This window comes from Vicugna pacos, chromosome 14, assembly GCF_048564905.1.
Source record: "Vicugna pacos chromosome 14, VicPac4, whole genome shotgun sequence".
In the NCBI taxonomy this organism is placed as follows: Eukaryota; Metazoa; Chordata; class Mammalia; order Artiodactyla; family Camelidae; genus Vicugna; species Vicugna pacos.
The window spans coordinates 13,223,439-13,246,196 of record NC_133000.1 but is presented as its reverse complement, the minus strand read 5'-3'; the positions used below and the strand labels follow the sequence as shown (position 1 = coordinate 13,246,196).

The following is a 22,758-nucleotide window of genomic DNA, read 5'->3' as shown; positions in this document are numbered from 1 at the left end:
GCTCCTGAGAAGGCTCGTTAAGAGAGAGAGCAGGTTTGTCCTTATCCCTTCTCCATTTCTGCTGTGTGCAACAGGAATTAGAGGGCTGGGGTCCTCGCAGCCATCTCAAGGTCATGAGGTAGCAGGAAGCTGGAACAGACAGATAGAAGTTGTGCCAAGAAGCAAGGTCACAGGCTTAACATGGTGGGGGGGTGGAGGTATGAAAGAGACCCGACTGAAATAATCTAGCCAGTCACTAAACAATAAAAAAGCAAATAACAATAACAAACTCCTTGGGAATGGCAATACCCAGAGTTGTCTAAAACGTCCAGTTTCTAACAAAAAGTTATGAGACATGCAAAGAAACAGCCAAATATGACATATATACTTGGGCGGGGGGAGCCAACAGAAACTGCCTGTGATTGCAAGGATTTAATATACAAAGACACTTACAGACCTAACTGATGTCTACAGAACCCTCCACCCAACAACGGTATAATATGCATTCTTCCCAGGTGCACGCAGAACATTCTCCAGGATATATCAGTGTTAGGCCATGAAACAAACCTCAATACATTTAAAAGAACAGAAATGATGCAAAGTATGTTCTCCAACAACAACAGAATCAGAAATCAGTAACAAAAAGAAATATGAGAAACTCACAAATATGTGGAAATTAAACAACACACTTCTAAATAATCAATGGGTCAAAGAAAAAAATCAGAAGGGGATCAGGTAATACTTTGAGATGAATGAAAAAGAAGACCCAACATACCAAGACTCATGGGATGCAGTGTGTAGAAATTTATAGCTGTGAATGTGTACGTTAAGAAGGAACTCAAATCAACAATCTAAGTTTCTGCCTAAGACACTGGAAAAAGAAGACTAAACTCAACCTAAAGCAAGCAGAAGGAAGGTGTATCAGTCCCAGGACTGTAACAAAATACTGCAAACTGAGTATGAGAAATTGATTCCCTCACAGTTCTAGAGGCTAGAAGCCAAGGTTTTCCTGTTTGGGACTCCGAAGGAGAACCTGTTCTCTGTCTCTCTCCCACCTCCTGGTGGTTGCTGGCAAGCCTTAGCACTTCTTGGCTTACTGAGGCATCACTCCAGTCTCGCTCTCTGTAGTCACGTGGCTTTCTCCTCTCTGCCTCTTCGTGTGGTGTTCTTACAACATCGGTGATTGGATTCCGGGCCCACCATAATCTGGTAGGATCTCATCTTAACTAAATAGATCCTCAAAACCCCTATTTCCATATAATACCACACTCACAGATACCAGGGCCCAGGACTTCAACATATCTTTTAGAGAATACAATTCAAGGCAGACAGAAGAAAATAGCAGAGTGCGATTGAAAAAACAAAACAAAACAAAACAAAATACTTGAGTGGGTTAGAGTAAAACAGAGAATTGAAAATTAGAGGAAATCATCAAAACCAAAAGCTGATTCTTTGAAGAGACCAACAAAATTGACAAACCTTTAGCTAAAATGATCAAGGAAGAAAAGAGAGAAGACTAAAATTATTGGACTTAGAAATGAGATGGATTATTACCACTGATCTTACAGAAGTAAGAAGGATTATAAAGGAGTATCATGAACAATTGTATACCAACAAATTAGATACCTTAAATGAAATGGACAAACTCCTAGGAAGACATAAACTACCAAAACTGACTCAAGAAGAAGTAGACAATCTGAATCAACCTGTAACAAGATATTAAATTAGTAATTAAAAAAAAAAGTCTTCCCCAAAAGAAAAGCCCAACTTAGATGGCTTCAACACTGAACTCTATCAAACACTGTGTCTTAACTCATTCTGAGGCCAGTGTTACCCTGACACCAAAACCAGACAAGACATCGCAAGAGAACTATGAACCACTATCTCTTATGAATACAGACACAAAATTCCTCTCCAAAACAGTAGGTGACCAAATCCAGCAACATATAAAAAGACTACATGCTGTGACCAAGCAGGATTTGTCCCAGGAATCCATGTTTGGTTTAACAGAAACATCAATTAATTTAAGACACCATATTAACAGAATAAAAAACAAAAGACACATGATCATCTCAAAAGACACAGTGAAAACATTTGCCAAACCCAAAATCCTTTCACATGAAAACACTCAACAAATGAGGAATTGGAGGGAACTTCCTCAACCTGATAACGAGCATGAAAAACTCCCGGTTAACATTGTACTTAGTGGTGAAAGGCTGGAAGCTTTCCCCTAAGATCAGGAACAAGACAGAGATTCCACCTGTACCAAACGTTCACAGCAGGCGAATCTACAGAGACAGAGAGCGGAGCAGTGGTTGCTTAGGCCTGGAGTTCGTGGGGAGATGGAGCGTGACAGCTAAAGGGTACAGGGTTTCTTTGCGAGGTGATGAAAATGTTCTCAAATTGACCGCAGTGATGATTGCATGTGTCTGCGATCTGTATGGTATGTGAATGCTATCTCAATAAAACTATTTGTTTGAAAAATGTAGCAGAGAGGCTACTAAAATAGGAATTCCACTGGTATTCATGGAAGCCTGAACACAAAAGGTTTCGGGAGAGTGGTGAGGCAAAGAGGGCAGACGGCAAAAACCTACAGATGGCCCCATACCCTCCCAGGAGAAGGGATAAACTGTGCTATGTTCCTACCACGGCATACTGCACAGCAATGGATCTCAGAAGTGTAATGTGTCGTGAGAAAGGTTAGTCTATATATATATATATATTTATACATGTAATTATTTTATATCCAAAGTACTGATAAAATAATGAAGGGAAAATGTCACAGTGAAAATTTTGTGTCTGTATTCCACAGGTGTGGAAACCAGCAAGTGCAGGGGATTCTTTCTGAAAGACGAGGAAGAGGAGGAGGGGAGAAATAGCACAACCGCTACTGGAAGACCCAAGGCAATAAAAGAGACTTCAGAACGAAGGCAGGTCGGCTGACTTTATAAGCTGAAGCGGAGAAGTTTGCAGAGAGAGGGAAAGACTAGAGGTGAAGAAGATAAGACCTCATCAGAGCAGTGAAGGCTCCAGATCAGGCGGCGAGGAGGGGGCAGAGGTCCAGGACACTGGGAGGGGAGAGGACCTTGAAAGGAAGTGGGCCTCCTGAGATTAGAGATGAGTAAGTGAAAATGGACACAGATCTAAACAAAATTTGAGGAGAAGATGCATAGAGACAGGCAGAAAGTTGAAGAAAATCATACAGAGTGGTGTTCGTTTTCTGGAGGTGAGACGTGAGGTCATTTGTTGAGACTAAGGGAGGCGGGGGCCTTGCAGAGGGCTCCCCACAGTGGGTGCGGGCTTGAAAGAGTCACACGCAGGATGATAAAGATAAAGAACGGCCAAAGGCACATGCAGGCACAGTCGAGATTAGAAACAAGAAATTGCTGGCAGCACCAACCACGTAGTTGCCTGAACTTCCCTGGCGATTCTGTCGCTCTGGTGCGGCACTGATGCTGCGGCAATGGACAGATGACGGGAGAGTCCAGGGTACGGGTGAAAGGCTGCTTCATGCTATAAACCAAGTCTGTCAGGTCAGGGAAAGAGAGGCCGCAGATTCAGTAATAATGCTAATAACAGACTCATCAGTGGACAGCTTCTAAAACTGCTTTTTAAAAGGATATCTATAATGTTAGCACCACTGGGCTTAGAAAAAGAGTAAAAAAAATGAAGAAAAGAGAAACTGGAATGAAATATGCCGAAAATGTTAATATTGGTTATATTTGAGTTGCAAGGATATTTTTTTTATATTTCTAAAAACTCCTATTAGATGAAGCAAAAGCAAATAATAAAGGAAGTTTACAAACATGCAGACAAGTCATCCTGTTAAAATAGAAACAAGCCCCAAATGGAGTCACCTGTGCTCAGCCCCACCTCAGCAAACCGAGACTTAATTCCTAACCTAATTTCAGCTTCAGCCTCCCCCAGCAAAGTCATGATCTTCAACCAGTCAGTCTGCAATCACCTGGTCAGCACTAGTGAAGGAACGTGCCTGACAGACCCCTGCTTTCCCCAACGGGAAGGTGACCTTACCTGAAACAATCCACTCTTCGTTGCAATAACTCCCTTGCCACGCCTCACTCTGTCTATAAGTCTTCCATTTTATACAGCCCCTTGGAGCTCCTTTCCTTCTGCTAAGATGAATTATTCATGAACAATTAAATAAAACCAATCAGATCTTTACTCAGTTGAATTTTGTTTTTTCAACAATCCTAGGAGTGGCAGGAATAAAAGTAAATTTTCCCCTTATGGTCTTTATTTTCCAAATTTGGATTAAGGAGTTAAATTACTTTTATAATAACAATTTTCTAAAGAATTTTAAATGTTTCTCTGCCCAATGCAGAGTGACTTTTAGTTTCTGGAGGAATTGAGGCTTTAACAAAATAGCTACATTCTTAAACAACAGATCTCACAATGACTGGTGTTTTTAAAGTCTTACTTGCTGAGTTAGTTACATCATAATAAAGAGTTACTCTCTTCTTTGCCTCCTACTTTATCTCAGCAACCTTTGACCTGCTCAGATTTTCTCCTTTAACCTAGTTAAAAAAAAAATCATAGATAATCCAGAACTTCACGTGGCAATGATTCCAATCCTATAGATAAAAATAATATTGCACACACTTGAACGTGGATATGTCCTTGCTACCTATGCTCTGGCACCAATGAACAGCCTCCTGTGATTGGCCATCCCCATGCCTGCAATGGACAAGAGAATGTATGTCAGATAAAATGCATTTAAAAATCCAGCACTCTCACCTCCATGGTTTATCACCCAGTTACTTGAGTATCAAGTATGCTCTGCGTTGTCACTGTCAGGACTACGACTGGCCTCTGACATGAGGGCACTCAGGAAAGTAGACTCCACAGGGAAAGCCGACTCCCTGTTCTTTTATAGGCTTTTCAGCCGCCTGCAGTCTGGACGGGGCTGGTCATTGTCCAAGGCCTCTAGCAAGTCTCCAGCAGCTCCATTCCCAGCTAACGTCTTCTTTTAGGAGTGTCTCAAAGCCTGTTTCCCCATGCTCAAACTCTCCAGTCTTGGGCATAAAATCCAACTCCCAGCCAGGCCCTTCCAGAATCACTTTTCCAGGCTGGTCAAGCCATTCACAGCACCCCCAAATCCATCTTTCCATCCAATCCTTGGACCTTGGCACAGGCTAGTCTCCGCCAACGACATCCTTCCTTCCACTCCACTGTGTCCAACCAACACCTGCTCCTCCTTCAAGACCTTACTCCTGCACCACCTCCCCCAAGTTCTCCCTGCATCCTTCCCCCCAGGAAAGGCTGACCGTCCCCGCCTGTGGGTGCTGCACTGCGAGGGCACTTCTGCTCCTGCACCCTGACTGTCAGCTCCCAGAGCACAGGGCTGACCTCTGTCCATCTCTGCGTCCCTCTGCATGGCCCAGCACGAGGCAAATAGAAGGTGCTCTGTAATGTTTGTGGACCGAAGGCTGAAAGGCCAGGTCATGGGCCACCAGCCTCTCAGGGTCACTGCTGCCCCATGGGGAAGCCTCTGAAGAGAAAACACAGTGAGGGGATCATAGTCTAATTCACGTATTCAGGAGCACCTGTGGCGCACCTATTATGTGCCGTGGAGTACTTTGTAAGTGATACTAAGCCGGTCCCTACTTTCAAGAAGCACAGAGTTGCAAAGAAAAGCTCTATTCAGACAAGTTTAATCAAAACCATATGGTGGGACCAACTGTCAAGTTAAATTTGGAAGAAAAACCGTATCTGAGAAAGTGAGACAGGCCTCACTCCCAGATCTGCCTCTTACCAGCTACAGGACTTCAGGAAAGTTACTTAATTTCTCTATGCCTCGGTTTCTCCATCCGTAAAGATGAGGAACATGGACCTCACACTCCACCCCTTGGCTTCCTTCCCTCTGCTCCAGCCTAGCATCCTTACTGTTCCTCAGTCAGGTCACTCCTGACTCAGGAGCCTGACATCTTCTGCTTCCTCAACCTAGAACATTTCCCCCCAGATCTGAATCATTTGGGTCTCCACACAAATGCCACCTCCTCAGAGAAGAATTCCCTGACCACCTGCTTAAAATGGTGTCTTCCCCCGCTTCCGTATCTTGGCAACTACAAAGAATGCTGCTGTTAATAGCGGGGTGTATGTATCTTCTTGAATTAGTTCTTATTTTGCGGTTGGGTTTATTTTTTTGATAACTATGTAAGTTTAAAAAGCTAAAGCTCTAAATGTTCTTAGAAATGATGAACAGCACACATATGTAAATTTTTAAAAATATGTGCAGTATATTGTATATATGTATTTACATGCAATATATTGTATATGTGCAAATTGTAACACTTCTACCTAATAAAACTGAAAAGTGAAAAAAATAAATGCAACTATGAAAATGTAAAAAAAAAAAAAAAGAGGTATCTCCCTCTCCCATGTATTTCTGATGTCATTTCTCCTACGCTAATTTATGGACTGTCCGGCACCTCTCAGCACCAGAAATAACACTATTTCTTTACTCTTTTTTTTCTTTTCCCGTATCTCCTTCTAGGATACAAATTCCTTAAAGGCAGGGTCTTGGTCTTAGCTGGATCCCCAGTGCCCAGCATGCCTGGCACACAGTAGATACAGGCAGATTCATTTTCTTGCACTTCACAGATAATGCATTTTTTTTAATAAATTAAAGGTTTGTGGAAACCCTGAGTTGAGCAAGTCTATCAGCCTCATTATTTCAACAGTATCTGCCGACTTTCTGTCTCTGTGTCACATTTTGGCAATTCTTGCAATATTTCAAGCTTTTTCATCATAATTACATTTTTTTCTGGTGATCTGTGATCAGTGACCTCTGATGCCACTATTATACTTTTTGTGGGACACCACAAGCTGCTCGCATATAAGTTGATGAACTAACTCGATAAATGTGTATGTTCTGAGTGCCCCACCAACCGGCAGTTCCAGAGCATGGGCCTAACTCTCTACCATTCTGTGAAGGTTGAGAGAGGTAAGGAAGCTGCAGAAAAGTCTGAAGCTAGCAGAGGCTGCTTCACAAAGTTTAGGGAAAGAAGCTGTTTCCATAACATAAAGTGCAAGGCGAAACAGCAAGTGCTGCTGTAGAAGATGCAGCAAGTTGTCCAGAAGATCACACTAAACAACAGAGGTTCAACACAGATGAAACAGCCTTCTACTCGAAGATGTTATCGAGGACTTTGAGAGCTAGAAAGAAGTCAATGCCTGGGTTCAAAGCTTCAAAGAACAGGCTGACTCTCTTGTCAGCCTGGGACTGACTAATGCAGCTGGTGATCTTAAGTTGAAGCCAATGCTCATTTACCATTCTGAAAATCCTAGGAGAAATATGCTAAATCTACCCTACCTGTGTTCAATAAATGACACAAAGCCTAGATACAGCACACCTGTTTACAACATGGTTTACTGAATATTTTAAGCCCACCTTTGAGACATATTGCTCAGAAAAAAAAAGATTCCTTTCAAAATATTATTGACCATGCAGCTGGTCACCCAAGAGCTCGGATGGAGATGGACAGCAATTAATGCCTTCTTCATGCCTGCTAACACAAGATCCATTCTGCAGCCCATGGATCAAGGAGTCGTTTCCACTTTCAAGTTTATTTAAGAAATACACTTCATACGACTATAGTTGCCATGGATAGTGAGTCCTCTGACTGGGCAAAATCAATTGAAAATCTTCTGGAAAGGATTCACCACTCTAGATGCCATTAAGAACACTGGTGATTCATGGGAAGAGGTCAAAATGTCAAAATCAACAGGACTTTGGAACAAGTCGATTCCAACCCTCATGGATGACTTTGAGGGATTCAAGATTTCAGTGAAGGAAGTAACAGCAGACATGGTGGAAATGGCAAGAGAATTAGAATTAGAAGCTGAGCCTGAAGATGTGGCTGAACTGCTGAAATCTCATGATGAAACTTGAACAGCTGAGGAGTTGCTTCCTATGCATGAGCAAAGAAAATGATTTGCTCAAAGGTGGAATCTACTCCTGGTGAAGATGCTGTGCAGACTGTTGAAATGAAAACAAAGGATTCAGAACATTAAATAAACATAGTTGGTAAAGAAGCAGCAAGGTTTGAGAGAATTGACTCTGATTCTGAAAAAAGATCTACTGTGGGTAAAGTGCTATCCAGCAGCACTGCTATCAAACAGAGAAGTCGTCCATGACAGGAAAAGTCAATCCGTGTGGCAAACTTCACTGTTGTCTTATTTTAAGAAATTGCCGTGGCCGCCCCAGCCTTCAGCAACCACCACCCTGATCAGTCAGCAGCCATCAACATCGAGGTGTTGACTTAAAAAAAAAAAGCACAATGTGAGAGTTATGAGTTAAGTTTTATTTGGTGCCAGGTGAGGACTACAGCCTGGGAGACAGCCTCTCAGATACTTCTGAGGAACTGTTCCAAAGAGGCAGGGCAGGGAGGCAGTATGATTTTCGTGAAAAGGGGGTACGTGAGGTCAAGCACACATTTTAGCAGAAGGCTGTTGCTAGTCACAAGGAGAGGATGTCACCATTAATGATTTTAGTGCTTTCCTAGATATGAGAAAATACAAGAAACTGGGCTCATAAAATCTCCTGAAAATATCTAACTATCTGAAGGTCTGTTCTGCCAGTTTTTCCCCCGAGCAGAGTGCCCACTTCTTGAGCTCCACCCTGGACTCCTTTCAGGTCAGCAACTGCAGTGACTAGTGACTTCATTCTTGCAGAACCAAACGGCAAGTGACAATTTTCAGTTGGCAGTGGCAAGATCCTCTCACTACGACTCACTAAAGGCTCAGGTGATGGCTGACATTTTTGAGCAATAAAGTTATGTTTAAATTAAGGTATGTACATTTCTTTAGACATAATGCTACTGCACACTTAACAGACCACAGCAGAGTGTAAAAATGACTTTTATATGCACTGGGAAACCAAAAAATGTGTGTTTGCTTTATTGTGGTCTGGAACTGAACCCACAGTTTCTCCAAGGTATGCCTATGCTAAAAAAAAAAAAAAGCTGCATGAAAGGCGATGACAAGAAATAATATCTACATCAAAAGGTTTTGTGAGGATTAAATAAGTACACAGAGAGGAATATTAAATGCCTAAATAGAGTACTCAGCACATAGAAAGTTCAATAGGGTTGGCTAATACCATATCAAAGGAATCCAGATGAGGGTGAGGCATGGCTTGGGCAGAGGCAGCTACAGAAAAGTTTCAAGAAGAGGCAGGTCTTGAGCTCCATCTAGGAAGGTCAGGATTTTTCTGATGGGCAGAGCAGCGGGGGGCCTGGCAGGGGGTTCAAAGAGTCTCCTCTTCCATGGGAGCCCCCCTCTTTCCCACAGGTGCTCTCCCAGCACCTCCACTTAATGCAGAGTCATCACACTAAGAATCAACCAATGACTAGCCTCTCTGCCCATCCATTAATCCATTTATCTTTCATTTCTACATCACCAGGGCCTAGATGAATATCACCCCCAGAGAACATGCAATAGTGTTGAATTCCAGAAATCTGCAGAAAAGGCACAGCCTACTCTTTAGACCGGCAATCCTAACTTTGGTTTCTATCCTAGAGAAATACTCAAAGGTAAGCATGAAAAATCACATACAAGGAAGTCCACTACCACATGGCTTGTGAGGAGGGGAGAAAATACAGAAGCAACCAGAATGTCCACCCAAGAATTAACGAATAAACATGCTATGGTTCACCCACACTCTGCATAGGTTAAACTAAGTAAGATAGTGGCTTATATATCAATATGAAACAATCTTCAAAATACATTGTTAAATTGAAAAAACAAAAAGGTTGGAGGATTCACACTATGTGATCTCATTTCCATAAAACAAACAAATATTTTAAAACCACACACACAATAACCTAAGGATTGCCCAGGAGATATCCAGTGGTATCTCATTAACCACTGTGTTTTCAGCTTTTCAAAATTGTGCCTGAAAGATGTTAAGCTTTCAGTAAGTATATATGGAAATGAATGAAGACATATGTACATGACCAAGAAAAGACTGTAAAAGGATCTGCTTTTCGTGCTAAATATTTCTGTACTGTTTGCATTTTTAAGAGATCGCACTAATGGATTACTTGTATAATTTAAATGAACTCAAAATAGGTCTTTAAAAAAAAAAACACTGTTGCAGGATTTGGGTAGACCATTACCAGATCTATGCAGCAACTCCTGAGTAACTTTTCAAGGTATCTAACTAATCATATTGAGCAATTAGGGATCTTACACAGAAACTCAACTCTCACTCTACCTCTCCAGCATCAGACTCCTTAACAGCAGACGAACAGAAAAGTGTTGGGTTTTCCATTATTCCTCAAAACCAGTTAATGGCATGCCTTCCTAAAGGCATGAACGACGAACCACGACTCTCCTGGCGCCGGAGTCTCGCGCTCGCCTTCCCCGCGCACACCCAGGAGCACAGCAAGGACCGCAGATAGGCGTGGAAAGTCCTCCAGCGCCCGGGGAAGGAAACTTACTCTCCGACTGGCTTCTTCCCGATCTATAATCCGTCTCTCCTGCTCGGGCTTCATCTCCCCGAGGCACTAATTTCTTCTGTAATGCAGCCCAGAGCCCAAGGTCACCTGGTCAGGGGAGAAGAGCGGTGTTAAAACCCAGGGAGAAGAGGAGCGCGGTGTAGATGGAATCCTTGTAGTTCGGCTCCAACCCGAACCCGCCCTTGCACTTGGGACGGGGAATCTGTAGCCCTCACCCCATCTCTTAATTCAAAGTTGCGCGCCACTGCGCCTGTGGCCCTTCGGGGCGCAGGGATGAGCACCGGAGGGTAGGGTGGGCCGGCGACCCTCACCCACACCCGAAGGCCGGCCTGCTGGTGCCCGAGTGTCCTCGGCAGAGCCTGGACCCTGGCGGGGTGGGACCGTCCCCCTCCCGCTTCTCCGCTACCTCTGGGGCTGGTGCGCTCTGGCCTCGGTCTTCAGCCTCTGGCGCGTGCCGGGGAGGAAATGGAAGAGAGTGAGCCGCGTAGACTCGGCCTAGAGATGTGGATCCCCAGGCTCGCCCACTGCCCGCGGGGAAGGTGCGGCGCTGCGGGCGCAGGCTTCGAGTCTCCTCTGCGCAGCTCCCTCTCCGGCTCCGCGCCTGGCTCCGAGGTGCCGCGGGTCCGAGACGCCGCAGCGGCTGCGGGAGTGAACTCCGAACCAGGAAAATCGATCCGAGACGCGCAAGAGCCTCCCATTGGTCTCTAACGGGCGGCGGACACTGGACTTGGGACGGGGGCGCCCGAGAGGGGTCTTCCAGTGGGGGAGGGGCCCGAGGGTAGGAACGCCAGCTGTCCATCACAGGCCACGCCCTTCCCATGTGCAACTCCCACTACGGCTCCGCCCATGGGGGCGGGACCCAGGTACGCCAGGCGGAAAACTTGTCCACGCCCTGGGAGATTTTAGTGGCTGGAAGGCCGTGGGAAGCTACTATCAGCAACCAATTGGAACGCACAATAGGCCACGTGTGGGCGGGGGACCGCCGCACGCTTCCTCAGGAGCCAATAGAGAAGAGGAACAACGAAGCACTTCCTGAGTTGTGGGTCGGCGGAAGATGGCGGCCGCCGAAAGGGGTTGGTGCTTGTGCGAGTTATTGAGGTGAGGAGCCCGTGATGTGGGCTCGCAGGTGTTTTCTGTACTGCTGCGGTACTTGTCCGCCCAGTGCAACTAAAGTTTGTGGGGAAGGGCTTTCGTTGCAGGAATCTAGGCAATTTTCTCTAGGCCAGTGAGCGTTTCCTCTCCTTTTGGGGTCTTATAGATACAGACTGGAACAGGCTGGGTTAAAGACTCAGTTTACCGCATTTTCTTCGCCTGCGCCACTGCTGGCTGAGGGCTCGAGTTTCCCTCCCGCTTCAGCTTTCTCTTTTTCTTGTTCGCACTCCAATTCGCCTGCCATAAATTGGTTTTTTCTCGTTTTCCTTTATGATTGACTCACGAATCATTTTCCAATCTGTCATGCTCTTTTTGGTCAAGAAGAAACCGGATCTTCCTTCCCTTGTCTTTGTCCTCTTTCACTTACGAAAACTCATTGTTAACATTTGCCATTTAAATGTCAAGTTTATGTTGAATCCTCCTCTTGATTGTCCATTGATTTTTTTTCTGATTGATGTAAGAATAGTTATATTAAATATTTTTACCTTTGTCTTTATTGCATAAGTAATACGTTGTTTCTTGTAGAAAAGTCAGGAAATAGATGAGCAAAAAAGAAAAGTCTCCAGGGATGCTGCCATCCAGAGATAACTGTTCTTAACGTTTTGGTGAAAATACTCCCAGACTTTTCCCACAGTTGTTGTTGTAATGCTACTGTATTTTACATGTGTTGACTTACTAACAAAACAGAAGACCTAGTGTATTCTACCTCCATAGCTCTTTTAACACCTGTGTATTTTCGTTCAGGTTGAAAATTTACCATTAATACGATAGCATCCTGAATAGCAGGATATATATATATATATTCTCTCCAAAATTCAGGTATTATTTCTTCTTCATTGTTGTCCCCTCTACTTCAAATTCTATGATTATTTAAAACATTTTGGACAGGAAAGTACTTTCAGAGCCTTCCTAAGCTCCCTGCTTTGCACATAATAATGACTAATTAAAAGTTTGCTGAATGGAATGACTCACTATTGATTACAGTTATCTTTTTAAAGTCTTGTGTTTAAATATGAATAAACATTATTTAATGGCACACATTTTAATTATATTTAAACAAATACTAAAATGGGTAATTTTGATGTGCAAATACTGTAGGATGTTTAATAAATTTCTTTAAGTAACCTGTATATATATCTTTGAAACTAACAGACTCAAAACAAAGGATAGTTCAACTTTAGTCACTAATATGATTTTTCTGATTTTAAGTTAATTAGTTCAGTTTGAAAATCCCATCACATTAATTTTCTCACTTAAATTATTTTGAAGGAAATACCATAAAAATCTTTGGATTCTGTGAGTTAGCAACATTTTTAATTAAATGAGCTTTTGTCTCATCGTGGGAAAGCTAACTATCCTATATAGCATTGCTTTTATAAACTGATATATTCCAAATGTTAAGTAAATGACAAATCTTACCACTTCTGTCAAACTCCGTTCATACTTTAAGGCAATGGTTCTCAAAGTGTGGTCCATAGACTGCTACAAGTCCCCAAGACCCTTTCAGTGGGTCCTCAAGATCAAAACTACTTTTATGATAATATTAAGATAACATTTGCCTCTTTCATTTTTTGACATTTGCACTGATCACTGTAAAAGTAATGGTGGATAAAACCTCTGCTTAGCATAAATCAAGACAGTGACATCAAACTGTACTAGTACTCATTGTTCTTGCTAAAGTTTTTAGTGTGTCCTTGATGAAACAGCAAAAATTATTACTAATTTTGTTAAATCTTAACCCTGAATACATATCTTTTCAATATTGTGTATAACAAAATGGGGGGAATGCATAAAGCACTTTTCCATACTGAAGTACAATGATTGTCTCAAGGAAGAGCTCTTGTTTGATTATCTAAATTGCAAACTGAATTAGACACTTTTTAATAGGACACAATTTTATCTGAAAGAACAACTGACAAACTATTGTTCTTCTGACTTGGTTATTTGGTAGACACTCTTGAAAATGAATGAAGCGACCCTGTCACTTCAGAGAAAACAAGTGGCAGAATTTGTTGCTAGTGATGTACTTTGAGTTTCCAAGTTGACTGTTAGGAAATTATCACTTGTCTAATTTGGTATAGTATTATTGAAGAATATCCAGAGCCATCTGAAAAGGCTGTTCAAAAAAATGCCTCTCTCTTTTCCTGCTACATACATGAGAGAGCCTGAATTTTCTTCATATACTTCAACCAGAACAACGTGTCACTGCAGACTGAATACAGAAGCAGATATGAGAAGCCACTGTCTTGTTAAGCCAGACATTGCAGAGATTTGTACAAATATAAAACAGTGACATCTTTCTTACTAAACATAGTTTTTTTAAAAAATAAAAATATATTTATGTTATGTAAAGACTTTATTGTTATTTTTAATGAGATCATAATTTTTTAATGTCTCAGTTTTAATATCTAAGAAGTTAAGTATTGGTAGGTATGATCAATTTAACAGTGGTTCTCAACCAGGAGTGATTTTTCCATCCGTACTGCAAGACATTTGGCAATGTGTGAAGATATTTTTGATAACTTTCCCTGGTCCTGACTTTTCATTATTTAAGTTTTAGTATTTTATTGTTTTTATGTCTTTTAGGCCCCTCAAATCCTTTATAAAGGGTAGACAGGGAATAAAAAAATTGTTAGGTACTAACTATATTAGGCAACCCTATGAGGAAACCATACCTTGAGAAAATAATACGAGACATCTGAGGAGGTAATAACATTTTGCATTCAGTCAACAGGTATTTATTTATTGGCTACCTTCTCTGCCAGGTCTGATGCTCGGTGTTGGATATGGTGATGAACAAGCCTAGGTCCTTGCCTGTGCAGAGCTTCAGTCAACCTGGCAGGAATAGAGAATTTTTCAGCAGTGACTCTGGGAGCGAGTCTGCCTACTGCAAAAAGCAGCACAGTAGTGGATTTTTGGCAACTCATTCAGAGGCACACAGGGAAGGCAGTGGTTTCAGGGTCGTGTAAACAGATCAGATGCAGAACTCAGGGTAGAACTGGAGAAATACTAATTCCATTCCTCTTACCTCAAAAATTGTTCTACTTGTGGTGAAATGAGAGCATAAAAATGATACAGTATCTCACCAAACTTTTAACAATGGAATACTGATCATTCAGTAGACAGTTCTTTGGGTTACATATTGTGACTTTGAGGGTCAAATGCCATTCCCACTCATTTCTTGTTTAGGTTTTTAATTAAATTTATTTTAACCCTTTAACACAACACTGAGTTAGGGGGGAAATGGCTCAACATTGATTTTTACTGCTGATTAAAAAGAAAATGTATATTGAATGGCCAGCATGCTGTGGAATTAAAGGGGACTGGCACTTTTGACATGAGATATTTTGTAGCATTAGAATTTTAGTAATTATTTTGTTAGCAGACTTGCAAGCTATAAAAAGTCCCTTCCTTTGCTATAAATATATAAAGTGGTTATGTGAAAGTAGACTTTAATTTGTAGCCTTTCTTTTTTATGGGCATTATATCCAATCTCACCCTTCCCCTCTCGTTTCAGATTTTTTTATTCATTATTCTTCCCCGGGCTAATTTTATGTGGAACTTTATGTGTGTGTTTGCTCATTGTCCTTTGGGGAATCAGACTGCTGCTACAGAGAAAGAAAAAGTCGGCACCAACTAGCAAAAATGGGAAAAAGCAAACGGTGATTGCATTTTTCCATCCGTACTGCAATGCTGGTGGAGGAGGAGAGAGAGTGTTATGGTGTGCCTTAAGGGCTTTGCAGAAAAAGTAGGTATGCATCTTTCTTAGCTAATTTGGCATATTGTTACTGTTTTTAAAAAAATCATTACCCAGAATGTATCTTTCTCTAGTACCTTAGGCATAGCCAGGAATTCCTTTTTTTTTTTTTTAAACTATTCTTTACTAAAGAAACACTCCTCTCATTTGCCAACCTGCCTTAGAATATCCTGTGGGATTTTACTTGATATGATTAAGAAACAGAAGAAGTATCTGCCCTTTTATGGCATAATGTAGTGGGATACCCAGTCACCTTGGGAAAGTGTGTGGAGAAGAGACTGAATAATAAACAGAAATATAGCAAGTCCTTTGGAGCACTTTAAACCTGAATACTTTTAGTCCATGTGGCAGACAGGAAAAAAATCTCTATAAAAGCATTTATTTGATTCTGATTTTGGTGCAATTATGAATGGTAGAGTCTTAAGTGAGTTACCATGTTAGAAAGAATTTGGCATTACACATCTTTTAATGTTTTAGGCTTCCTTCTCTCCACCACTATCCCGGAAGAAAAGAAAAAGCGTAGCAAGATACAGGTTCCAGTACTGTTTTACTATATCACCTATTATCCTCCCACAGTACCCTACTTCCTGGCCCTCCCCCCTTGCTGGACTTCTTATATGACAACCATCTCCCCTTTGAGTGAAGTAGAAGGTGCCAGTCTGTTACAGTCTGGGTTCAGAAACTGGCACAATGTCACTTAGGCCATATTCTATTGTTAATATATCACAGGGCCCACTGTTACTCCAAGGGTGGAGACATAGATCCCACCTCTCAATGGGAAAAGTGTCAAAGAATGTGTGGCCATCTTGAAGCGGCCAGAGGTGACAATCATTTTTACATTTTAAAAGGATCTATTCAGTTGCTGGAACGGGGCTGGAGAAGAGTAGTTAGATGCTCATCCTTTAGATCCCACAGCATCCCAGGCTCTTCATCAGCACAGAGCATGTTCTTTGTTTGTATCTGTCTTCCTCAGTGGGATGAGCTCCTTGAGGAGAAAGACTCATCCCTGAATCCCCAGAACCTAGTAGCTCACAGTAGATACTTCATAAATGTTTTATAACTCAGAATAATTATAAACACAACCAGAGTGAGGCCAAAGCATTAAAAGTCATAAGACTGTACTTTTCCATATTTACATTATAATCATATCTAGTTGTGATGCAGACATAAGATCTAGCTTTCAAAACCTTTTTGCATTTCTCAGATTGAAAATATTGAGTAAGGGGGAGGGTATAGCTCAGTGGAAGAGCTCATGCTTAGCATGCATGAGGTCATGGGTTCAATCCCCAGTACCGCTGTTAAATAAAAAAATAAGTAAACCTAATTATTTCCCCCCACCAAAAAAAAAAAAAACCCCAAACTAATAAAAATACTGAGTGATGCTTTAGTATTTATGGTCCTATCTAAAGGTACCTTTAGTGAATTTTAACTCTTGTTTAGGAGTATTTTATTAATATTTCATTATCATTTTATACTGAGAAAGTTGTCAAAATGAAATTTTTGAATATTTCTTAAAAATGAAAATGTCTCATTTGTAAATCAGTGATTTTGTGGATGTCTGTCATATGCAAAACTCCTAGTGGAGGGAATAGCAAAGAACCAGAAGTGTCCTTTGAAGGACTAACAGATGTAGGGCAGTGGGAAACTCAGGGTAAAAAACAGTGGGAAACTTTTTTTAGTCTAAAAATAAGCTTCTTTATGATTGTGGGAAAAGAATTATCTTTTAAATGTTTTGCTTGATTTTAACCCAAACATATGAAATTCTGAACTGTTACATCCTATTTTAGGTACCCTGAGGCAGTCTATGTTGTCTATACTGGTGACGTCAATGTCAGCGGTCAGCAGATACTAGAAGGTGCTTTCAGAAGATTTAACATCAGATTAACGCGCCCAGTGAAGTTTGTTTTCTTAAGGAAGCGCTACCTTGTGGAAGATTCACTCTATCCTCATTTCACACTGCTGGGCCAAAGTCTAGGATCCATCTTCCTTGGCTGGGAAGCTCTGATGCAGTGCGTTCCTGACATTTACATCGATTCGATGGGCTACGCTTTCACGCTTCCTCTGTTTAAGTATTTAGGCGGTTGCCGAGTTGGAAGCTATGTTCATTATCCCACCATCAGCACTGACATGCTCTCTGTGGTGAGGAATCAGAATGTTGGATTTAACAATGCAGCCTTCATTACCAGGAATCCTTTTCTCAGCAAACTAAAGCTCATCTACTACTATTTATTTGCGTTTACGTACGGGCTTGTTGGTTCTTGCAGTGATGTCGTCATGGTCAATTCTTCTTGGACACTAAACCATATTCTCTCCCTGTGGAAGGTTGGGGATTGCACTCACATTGTTTATCCCCCCTGTGATGTGCAGACATTTCTGGACATTCCCTTACATGAGAAGAAGACGGCCTCAGGACATTTACTGGTTTCGATTGGCCAGTTCAGGCCCGAGAAGAACCATGCTTTGCAGATCAGAGCCTTTGCTAAACTGCTGAAGAAGAAGGAGGCGGAGTCACTTCCTTCACTGAAACTTGTCCTCATTGGAGGTTGTCGTAACCAAGACGATGAACTTAGGGTAAACCAACTGAGAAGGCTTTCTGAGGATCTAGGGGTTCAAGAAAACACGGAATTTAAAATAAACATTCCATTTGATGAATTAAAGAATTACTTGTCTGAAGCAACAATCGGTCTGCATACCATGTGGAACGAGCATTTTGGAATTGGTAAGTTTGTCCTTTAAACATGTTTGGTGTCATGTGGTTTTGATAAAATGATAACACTCTGAAAGTTTTCATCAAGTCCCTGTTCTCTTCCCCGAGTCCCCCAGGTGTGCTGTCCTCATCAGAAACCCTAAAACATGTTACATAATGTTTATTGGCCACTCACTGTTGTGGGGGTCACTCTCAAGGTCTTTACAAGTATTACCTGATTTAATACTCTCTACAACTTTACTTGATAGGTATTCTTATTATTTCTGTGTTATAAACTCAGACACAAAGAGGTTTAGAACTTGCTCAAGGTCAGTAAGAAGTAGAGCCCAGATTCTAATCCAGACATCCCTGCTCTCCCCAAACCTATCCCTATCTCTGCGCCGGTGCAGATTCCTGGGCCTCATCCTAATCCTGCTGAAGGGCCGAATCAGCATCTCCGGGTGCGGCCCCGGTGCAGGTGTTTTTGTAAAGCCCCTCAGGTGACTCTGTTGTGCACCAGGAGCTGAGACCGTCTGTCTCCAGGTGGGCTCCCCTCGGTCGTTCTTTGGGTTCTTTTATTGATTCCGTGCTCCTTACTGCAATGGCCCCAGGTGTTCAGTTTGGACACTGTGAATGGTGATGGCTTCGCTGAGAGAGGGAGCCAAAGACAGAGGCCCAGTTTAGAGCAGGTGGAGTAGGAGTTGGCTGAGGCACGTGGAAGGGTGTGCGTCCAGCAGGCGGTGGTATTTGTGAGTCCAAAGTGCAGGAGAGGGACCTGGTCTGGGAACACAGACTGAGGGTTGTCCTCGTCTGTGGTTGTGCAGCCTGTGGATGGGGACGAGGCGGCCTCGGAGAGTCTGTAGAGGGAGAAGAGGCCCAAAGTGCAAAATGCTGAGGGCAGTGACAGTTCAGCAGCGGGCAAGAGAGGAGCCGGTGAAGAGGAGGAGGAGGAGGAAAACCAGCCAGAGCAGCATTGTGGAAACCAAGGGAAGGGAGGGTTTAGGGAAGGATGGGATGGACAACAGATCCTGTGCTGCCCAGCTGCTGGGCAAGGTGAGGACGGGGCAGGCAACCTGGCAGACCAGTCAGGAGCAGCATCGATGCAAGAGTGGGCTCAGGAGTCCAGGTGCGGCGAGCTGAGCACCGAGTACAGATGAGCAAGTGGAGTTAGTGATGCAAACCACACTGGCCATGAGTGTACCTGTGAAAGGGAGGGGAGGACTTGGGACCTGAAAGGCAAGGGTAGGGGGGTGCACATGCTCGTGCACTTTGTTTTTATGAGTTTGAACTAGCTTAAGTGCTGATAGGAAGAGGCCAGTAAAGAGGGAAAAGTAGAAGATTCCGGAGGGAGAGGGTAAAATCGGTAAGATCGAGGTCTCTGGGAAAGCACAGAGGAATGGTATCCAGCCTGGAACAAAATATTATGGTATAATCCATATTTTTTAAATAAGAGTTCAAATTAAAGCCTCAGCAGAAAATTCTGTTCTATAGAGATTTCACCAGTGTTAAAGAAACACTGGTAATGATTTAACTTCCCTCCTGTGCAGCTAGGATGGTAACAGCTCTGTACTATCCTTTGGAAAAGTAAGAAAACAGCCAACTAAACCATTTTCTGAAGGGCTTAGTCCTCACTAGAAACATGGGTAAGAAAGTCTGGCTGGAATAATTTATATCCTCACCTACATTATGTGGCAGAAACTGATCAGAACTTCCATGAGGTTCAGCACTGCTGTTGGGCACACAGTAGTCTCAGATTTGCCAGAAATCCAGGCAGTAACATAGACACCAGCCTTACTTAGTGTGCCTCACTAGAGTGGCTTACTTTTTTCCTCTTTTCTCCTAATACTGTAATTTGAACTCTTAAAATTGTATTTTTGATATCTTTCTTATTCCTTTTATCTTTTAATATCCATTAATTACTACCATCTTGCTAATAACATTCTTTAGTCTTCTCTTTATCATCTGCAGTATATCTATTTTTATAGACTATTCTATCTACTTGTCTGTTTTAATAAAGAACAAAGCAACATTATTGTGAAGCTCTGAAAACTAAAAAACTTAAAATTATTTTATTTTGCACCAGGGAAGTTAAATGAGTCCATTTGCAGACATGCAGACATTTACTTGAATGGCTTATGAGTCTCAGAATTTGTTAAGGGTTCTGCTCATCCTTGTTCTTATGAACACAGTTAAAACCTTAACAACGTGATTTCTGTTTCTTTCTAAGGAATCGTAGAGTGTATGGCAGCCGGCACAATTGTCCTTGCTCACAATTCGGGGGGCCCGAAGCTTGACATTGTCATTCCTCACGAAGGCGAGAGGACCGGATTTCTGGCTGAGAGTGAAGAAGGCTATGCCGAGACCATGGCCCAGGTTCTCTCCATGTCCGCAGAGAAGAGACTGCAGATCAGAAACAGTGCCCGTGCATCCGTCAGCAGATTCTCCGATCAGGAGTTTGAAGTAACATTCCTCTCGTCTGTGGAGAAATTATTTCAATAATGCCATATCTGTACAAGTTAAAGACATTTTATGTCAAATGGTTAGGTACCGTTATATGTTACTATTTTTCTAAACTCATTCCGTATTGTCGTAAAGTTAGTCTAAGCAAGGCCGTAGCAGTATGTATATAGGCAAGGTATTTATGTCAGTGAAAAAGGCAAAGTTACCTAAATGGAAACGGTACCCTTGTATAGTTTTAAGTGTGAACATTTTAGATGAGTGTTTGGTCTCAAATTCTGAAAAATATGAAAGAAAAAAATGAACAATCCTAATTTTGGTATGATCTATATTTTTAAAGTTCTATTTGTCACATCACTTTACTTTAGAAACCAGGAAAGAGATTTTCCTTTTAGAAAAAAGGAAATGGAGGTGGGGAATGGATGACTGATAATTGATTAGCACTTCAGAATTGTTTTGACATTTTTGGAACACAGCAAAATTCTGGTACATTTAAATTCAAAACATTTGGTACATTTAAATTCAGAACAATATCATGGATAAACTTTTTGAATATATCTAATGATTTTAAAAGAACAACGAAACTTTAAGCGGGCTCAATCATGTTCTAAAAGCATATAGTCCAAAGAGACGCTGACTGATTGCTCAGTAGGTATGCGTAGGCGTGTAGAGGCCGGTAATCCTTTCTATAACTAGGTATTTGTGAAAATAGTGTTCAGTTTAGTGCTGCCAATACGTTTTTATGGGCCTCTCATTATCCGTTAACATTTTCACATCCCAGAGGCTGGAAGTCAGCTTTTTTAGGTCATTCAAGAGGCCTGAGTCAGAACATCACCGTAAGTTGTTTTCTGACAGTGGTGATGCAGGATCCGGATCCATCCACGTGGTCTCCATAATCAGCATCGTGCATCGTAAGATGACGAGGTGGCATCTTGAGAAGAGCACTGGGCTAGCAGTTAGAATAGCTCGACCTGACCTCACCTTCATCGTTTACAAACATCCGACCTTGTGACACGAGAGCTGCTTCCAGATCTTTTGAGTCTCAGCTTCTTTCTCTGTAATCTGGAGATGGTTGTGGGTGTCCTCACTGCCTTCCATCATTGTACTGAAGACATGGAACATGGAAAGTATGTGAAAATACTTTGAAAGTTATAAAGGTGACTTTAATGAAAGGTAACAATATATAGAAAATGTCTTATGTGATCCAGTCTTTATCTGTAAATTCTTGGTTACTAAGCCAGTAGCTCAGAATCAGTGTAATTTAACTGGACTCATGTCCTGAATAACTAGCATGGAAAAGTGAATAAATATGTGTGCAGATATGGCTCTTGAGACCTACAACTTTTGGTACTTTCTGCCTACATAATCAGTTCCGTCTAGTTCAGTGACTGGACCTCCTTCACAGTCTGATACCCCTTGTGTGAGGGGCTTGTGAAAGAAGTGCATTTTCCTTTCAGATCTCCTGTCGCCCATTCATCAGTCCAGCCAGCTTCATTATCTGCTTCCAGGTACATCACTGGATTTGTCTGAAGGCCGTCTTCTGTCATCAGATCGAAAAGCAGCAAAACAGAGCCCCAGGATGTTCTGACATGCCAGCCTAGCGTAGCTTTGTGTTGGAAAGTACTCAATTTAGAAAAGAAAAAGAGTCCCTCAAACATCACCAGGAAAGTAAAGGCATAAAAGATGGGACACATCCTGCTTAGGGAAATCCTGATACTTGGATTGCCCACATTTAATAAAATTATACCAAATGTAAATACTAAGCAAACCTTAGGAATAATCTGACCAGCCCCTCATCATCTTTATTTTCTTGGTTCAGCAATGTATCAATGTGCCATTTTAGCTTTGTTTTCATTATAGACCAGATATTTCAGGCAGAATTCTACAACTTAGAAATATAACTAACTATTCTGTCCTTCATAACAGCAGATACAGTAAGTCAGAGAATATCTACTAAGCCCCAGGCACATGTTCAACACTGGGATTGTTATAATAAAAAAAAAACTTTAAGTCTAGGTTCCTGCCTCAAAGAGCTTATAGTCTTAATGAGGAAATTGTATTAATATTTATTGAGTCAAGAAACATTTCTGGCACTGGGCCTTTAAGCACTATATATAAAAAGACCATCATAAGAAATGAAGACCAGATGCAGTCCCTACCTTCAAGAATTTTATAATCTATACATTTGAAATTGTTAGAAAAGAATTCAATGGAACATAATAAAATGATTATTTGGTACATAATTG

At 41.7% G+C, this 22,758-nt stretch overlaps 3 protein-coding genes across 5 annotated transcripts in view; 1 reads left to right on the top strand and 2 right to left on the bottom strand.

The window, feature by feature from the left end:
• ATP7B (ATPase copper transporting beta) overlaps nt 1-11,204 on the bottom strand; it is a 61,928-nt gene extending 50,724 nt beyond the window's left edge. Inside the window, exons 1-2 of one of the 2 annotated variants that reach the window (XM_072976178.1) lie at nt 10,867-11,204; nt 10,443-10,547 (exon numbers count right to left, since the gene is read on the bottom strand). In XM_072976178.1, the coding sequence (XP_072832279.1) occupies nt 10,443-10,496 (54 nt within the window). In that variant the 5' untranslated portion in view covers nt 10,497-10,547; nt 10,867-11,204. The remainder of the gene's footprint in view (nt 1-10,442; nt 10,548-10,866) is intronic. The other variant, XM_031684579.2, reaches the window with a different exon arrangement.
• Nucleotides 11,205-11,481: 277 nt separating this feature from the next.
• ALG11 (ALG11 alpha-1,2-mannosyltransferase) lies at nt 11,482-22,755 on the top strand. Of its 2 annotated transcripts, XM_006210124.4 has the most exons (4): nt 11,482-11,558; nt 15,130-15,360; nt 17,157-18,088; nt 20,283-22,755. In XM_006210124.4, exons 1-4 carry the CDS (start codon nt 11,515-11,517, stop codon nt 20,552-20,554), a joined length of 1,479 nt encoding a protein of 492 aa, XP_006210186.1. In that variant the 5' UTR covers nt 11,482-11,514; the 3' UTR covers nt 20,555-22,755. The 2 variants fall into 2 exon arrangements, with proteins under 2 accessions (XP_006210186.1, XP_072832276.1); XM_072976175.1 differs by lacking the exon at nt 15,130-15,360 and having other exon boundaries at nt 11,510-11,558.
• The window catches only part of NEK5 (NIMA related kinase 5), a 49,777-nt gene continuing 47,431 nt past the window's right edge, over nt 20,413-22,758 (bottom strand). Inside the window, exon 24 of the mRNA XM_072976172.1 lies at nt 20,413-20,531. Within this exon, the coding sequence (XP_072832273.1) occupies nt 20,503-20,531 (29 nt within the window). The 3' untranslated portion in view covers nt 20,413-20,502. The remainder of the gene's footprint in view (nt 20,532-22,758) is intronic.

Coding starts and splice junctions, on each gene's coding strand:
- ALG11 (XM_006210124.4), top strand. CDS start 11,515: ATGGCGGCCGCCGAAAGGGGTTGGTGCTTGTGCGAGTTATTGAG. Junction 11,559..15,129: donor TGCTTGTGCGAGTTATTGAG/GTGAGGAGCCCG, acceptor CTCTCGTTTCAG/ATTTTTTTATTCATTATTCT. Junction 15,361..17,156: donor TTAAGGGCTTTGCAGAAAAA/GTAGGTATGCAT, acceptor ATCCTATTTTAG/GTACCCTGAGGCAGTCTATG.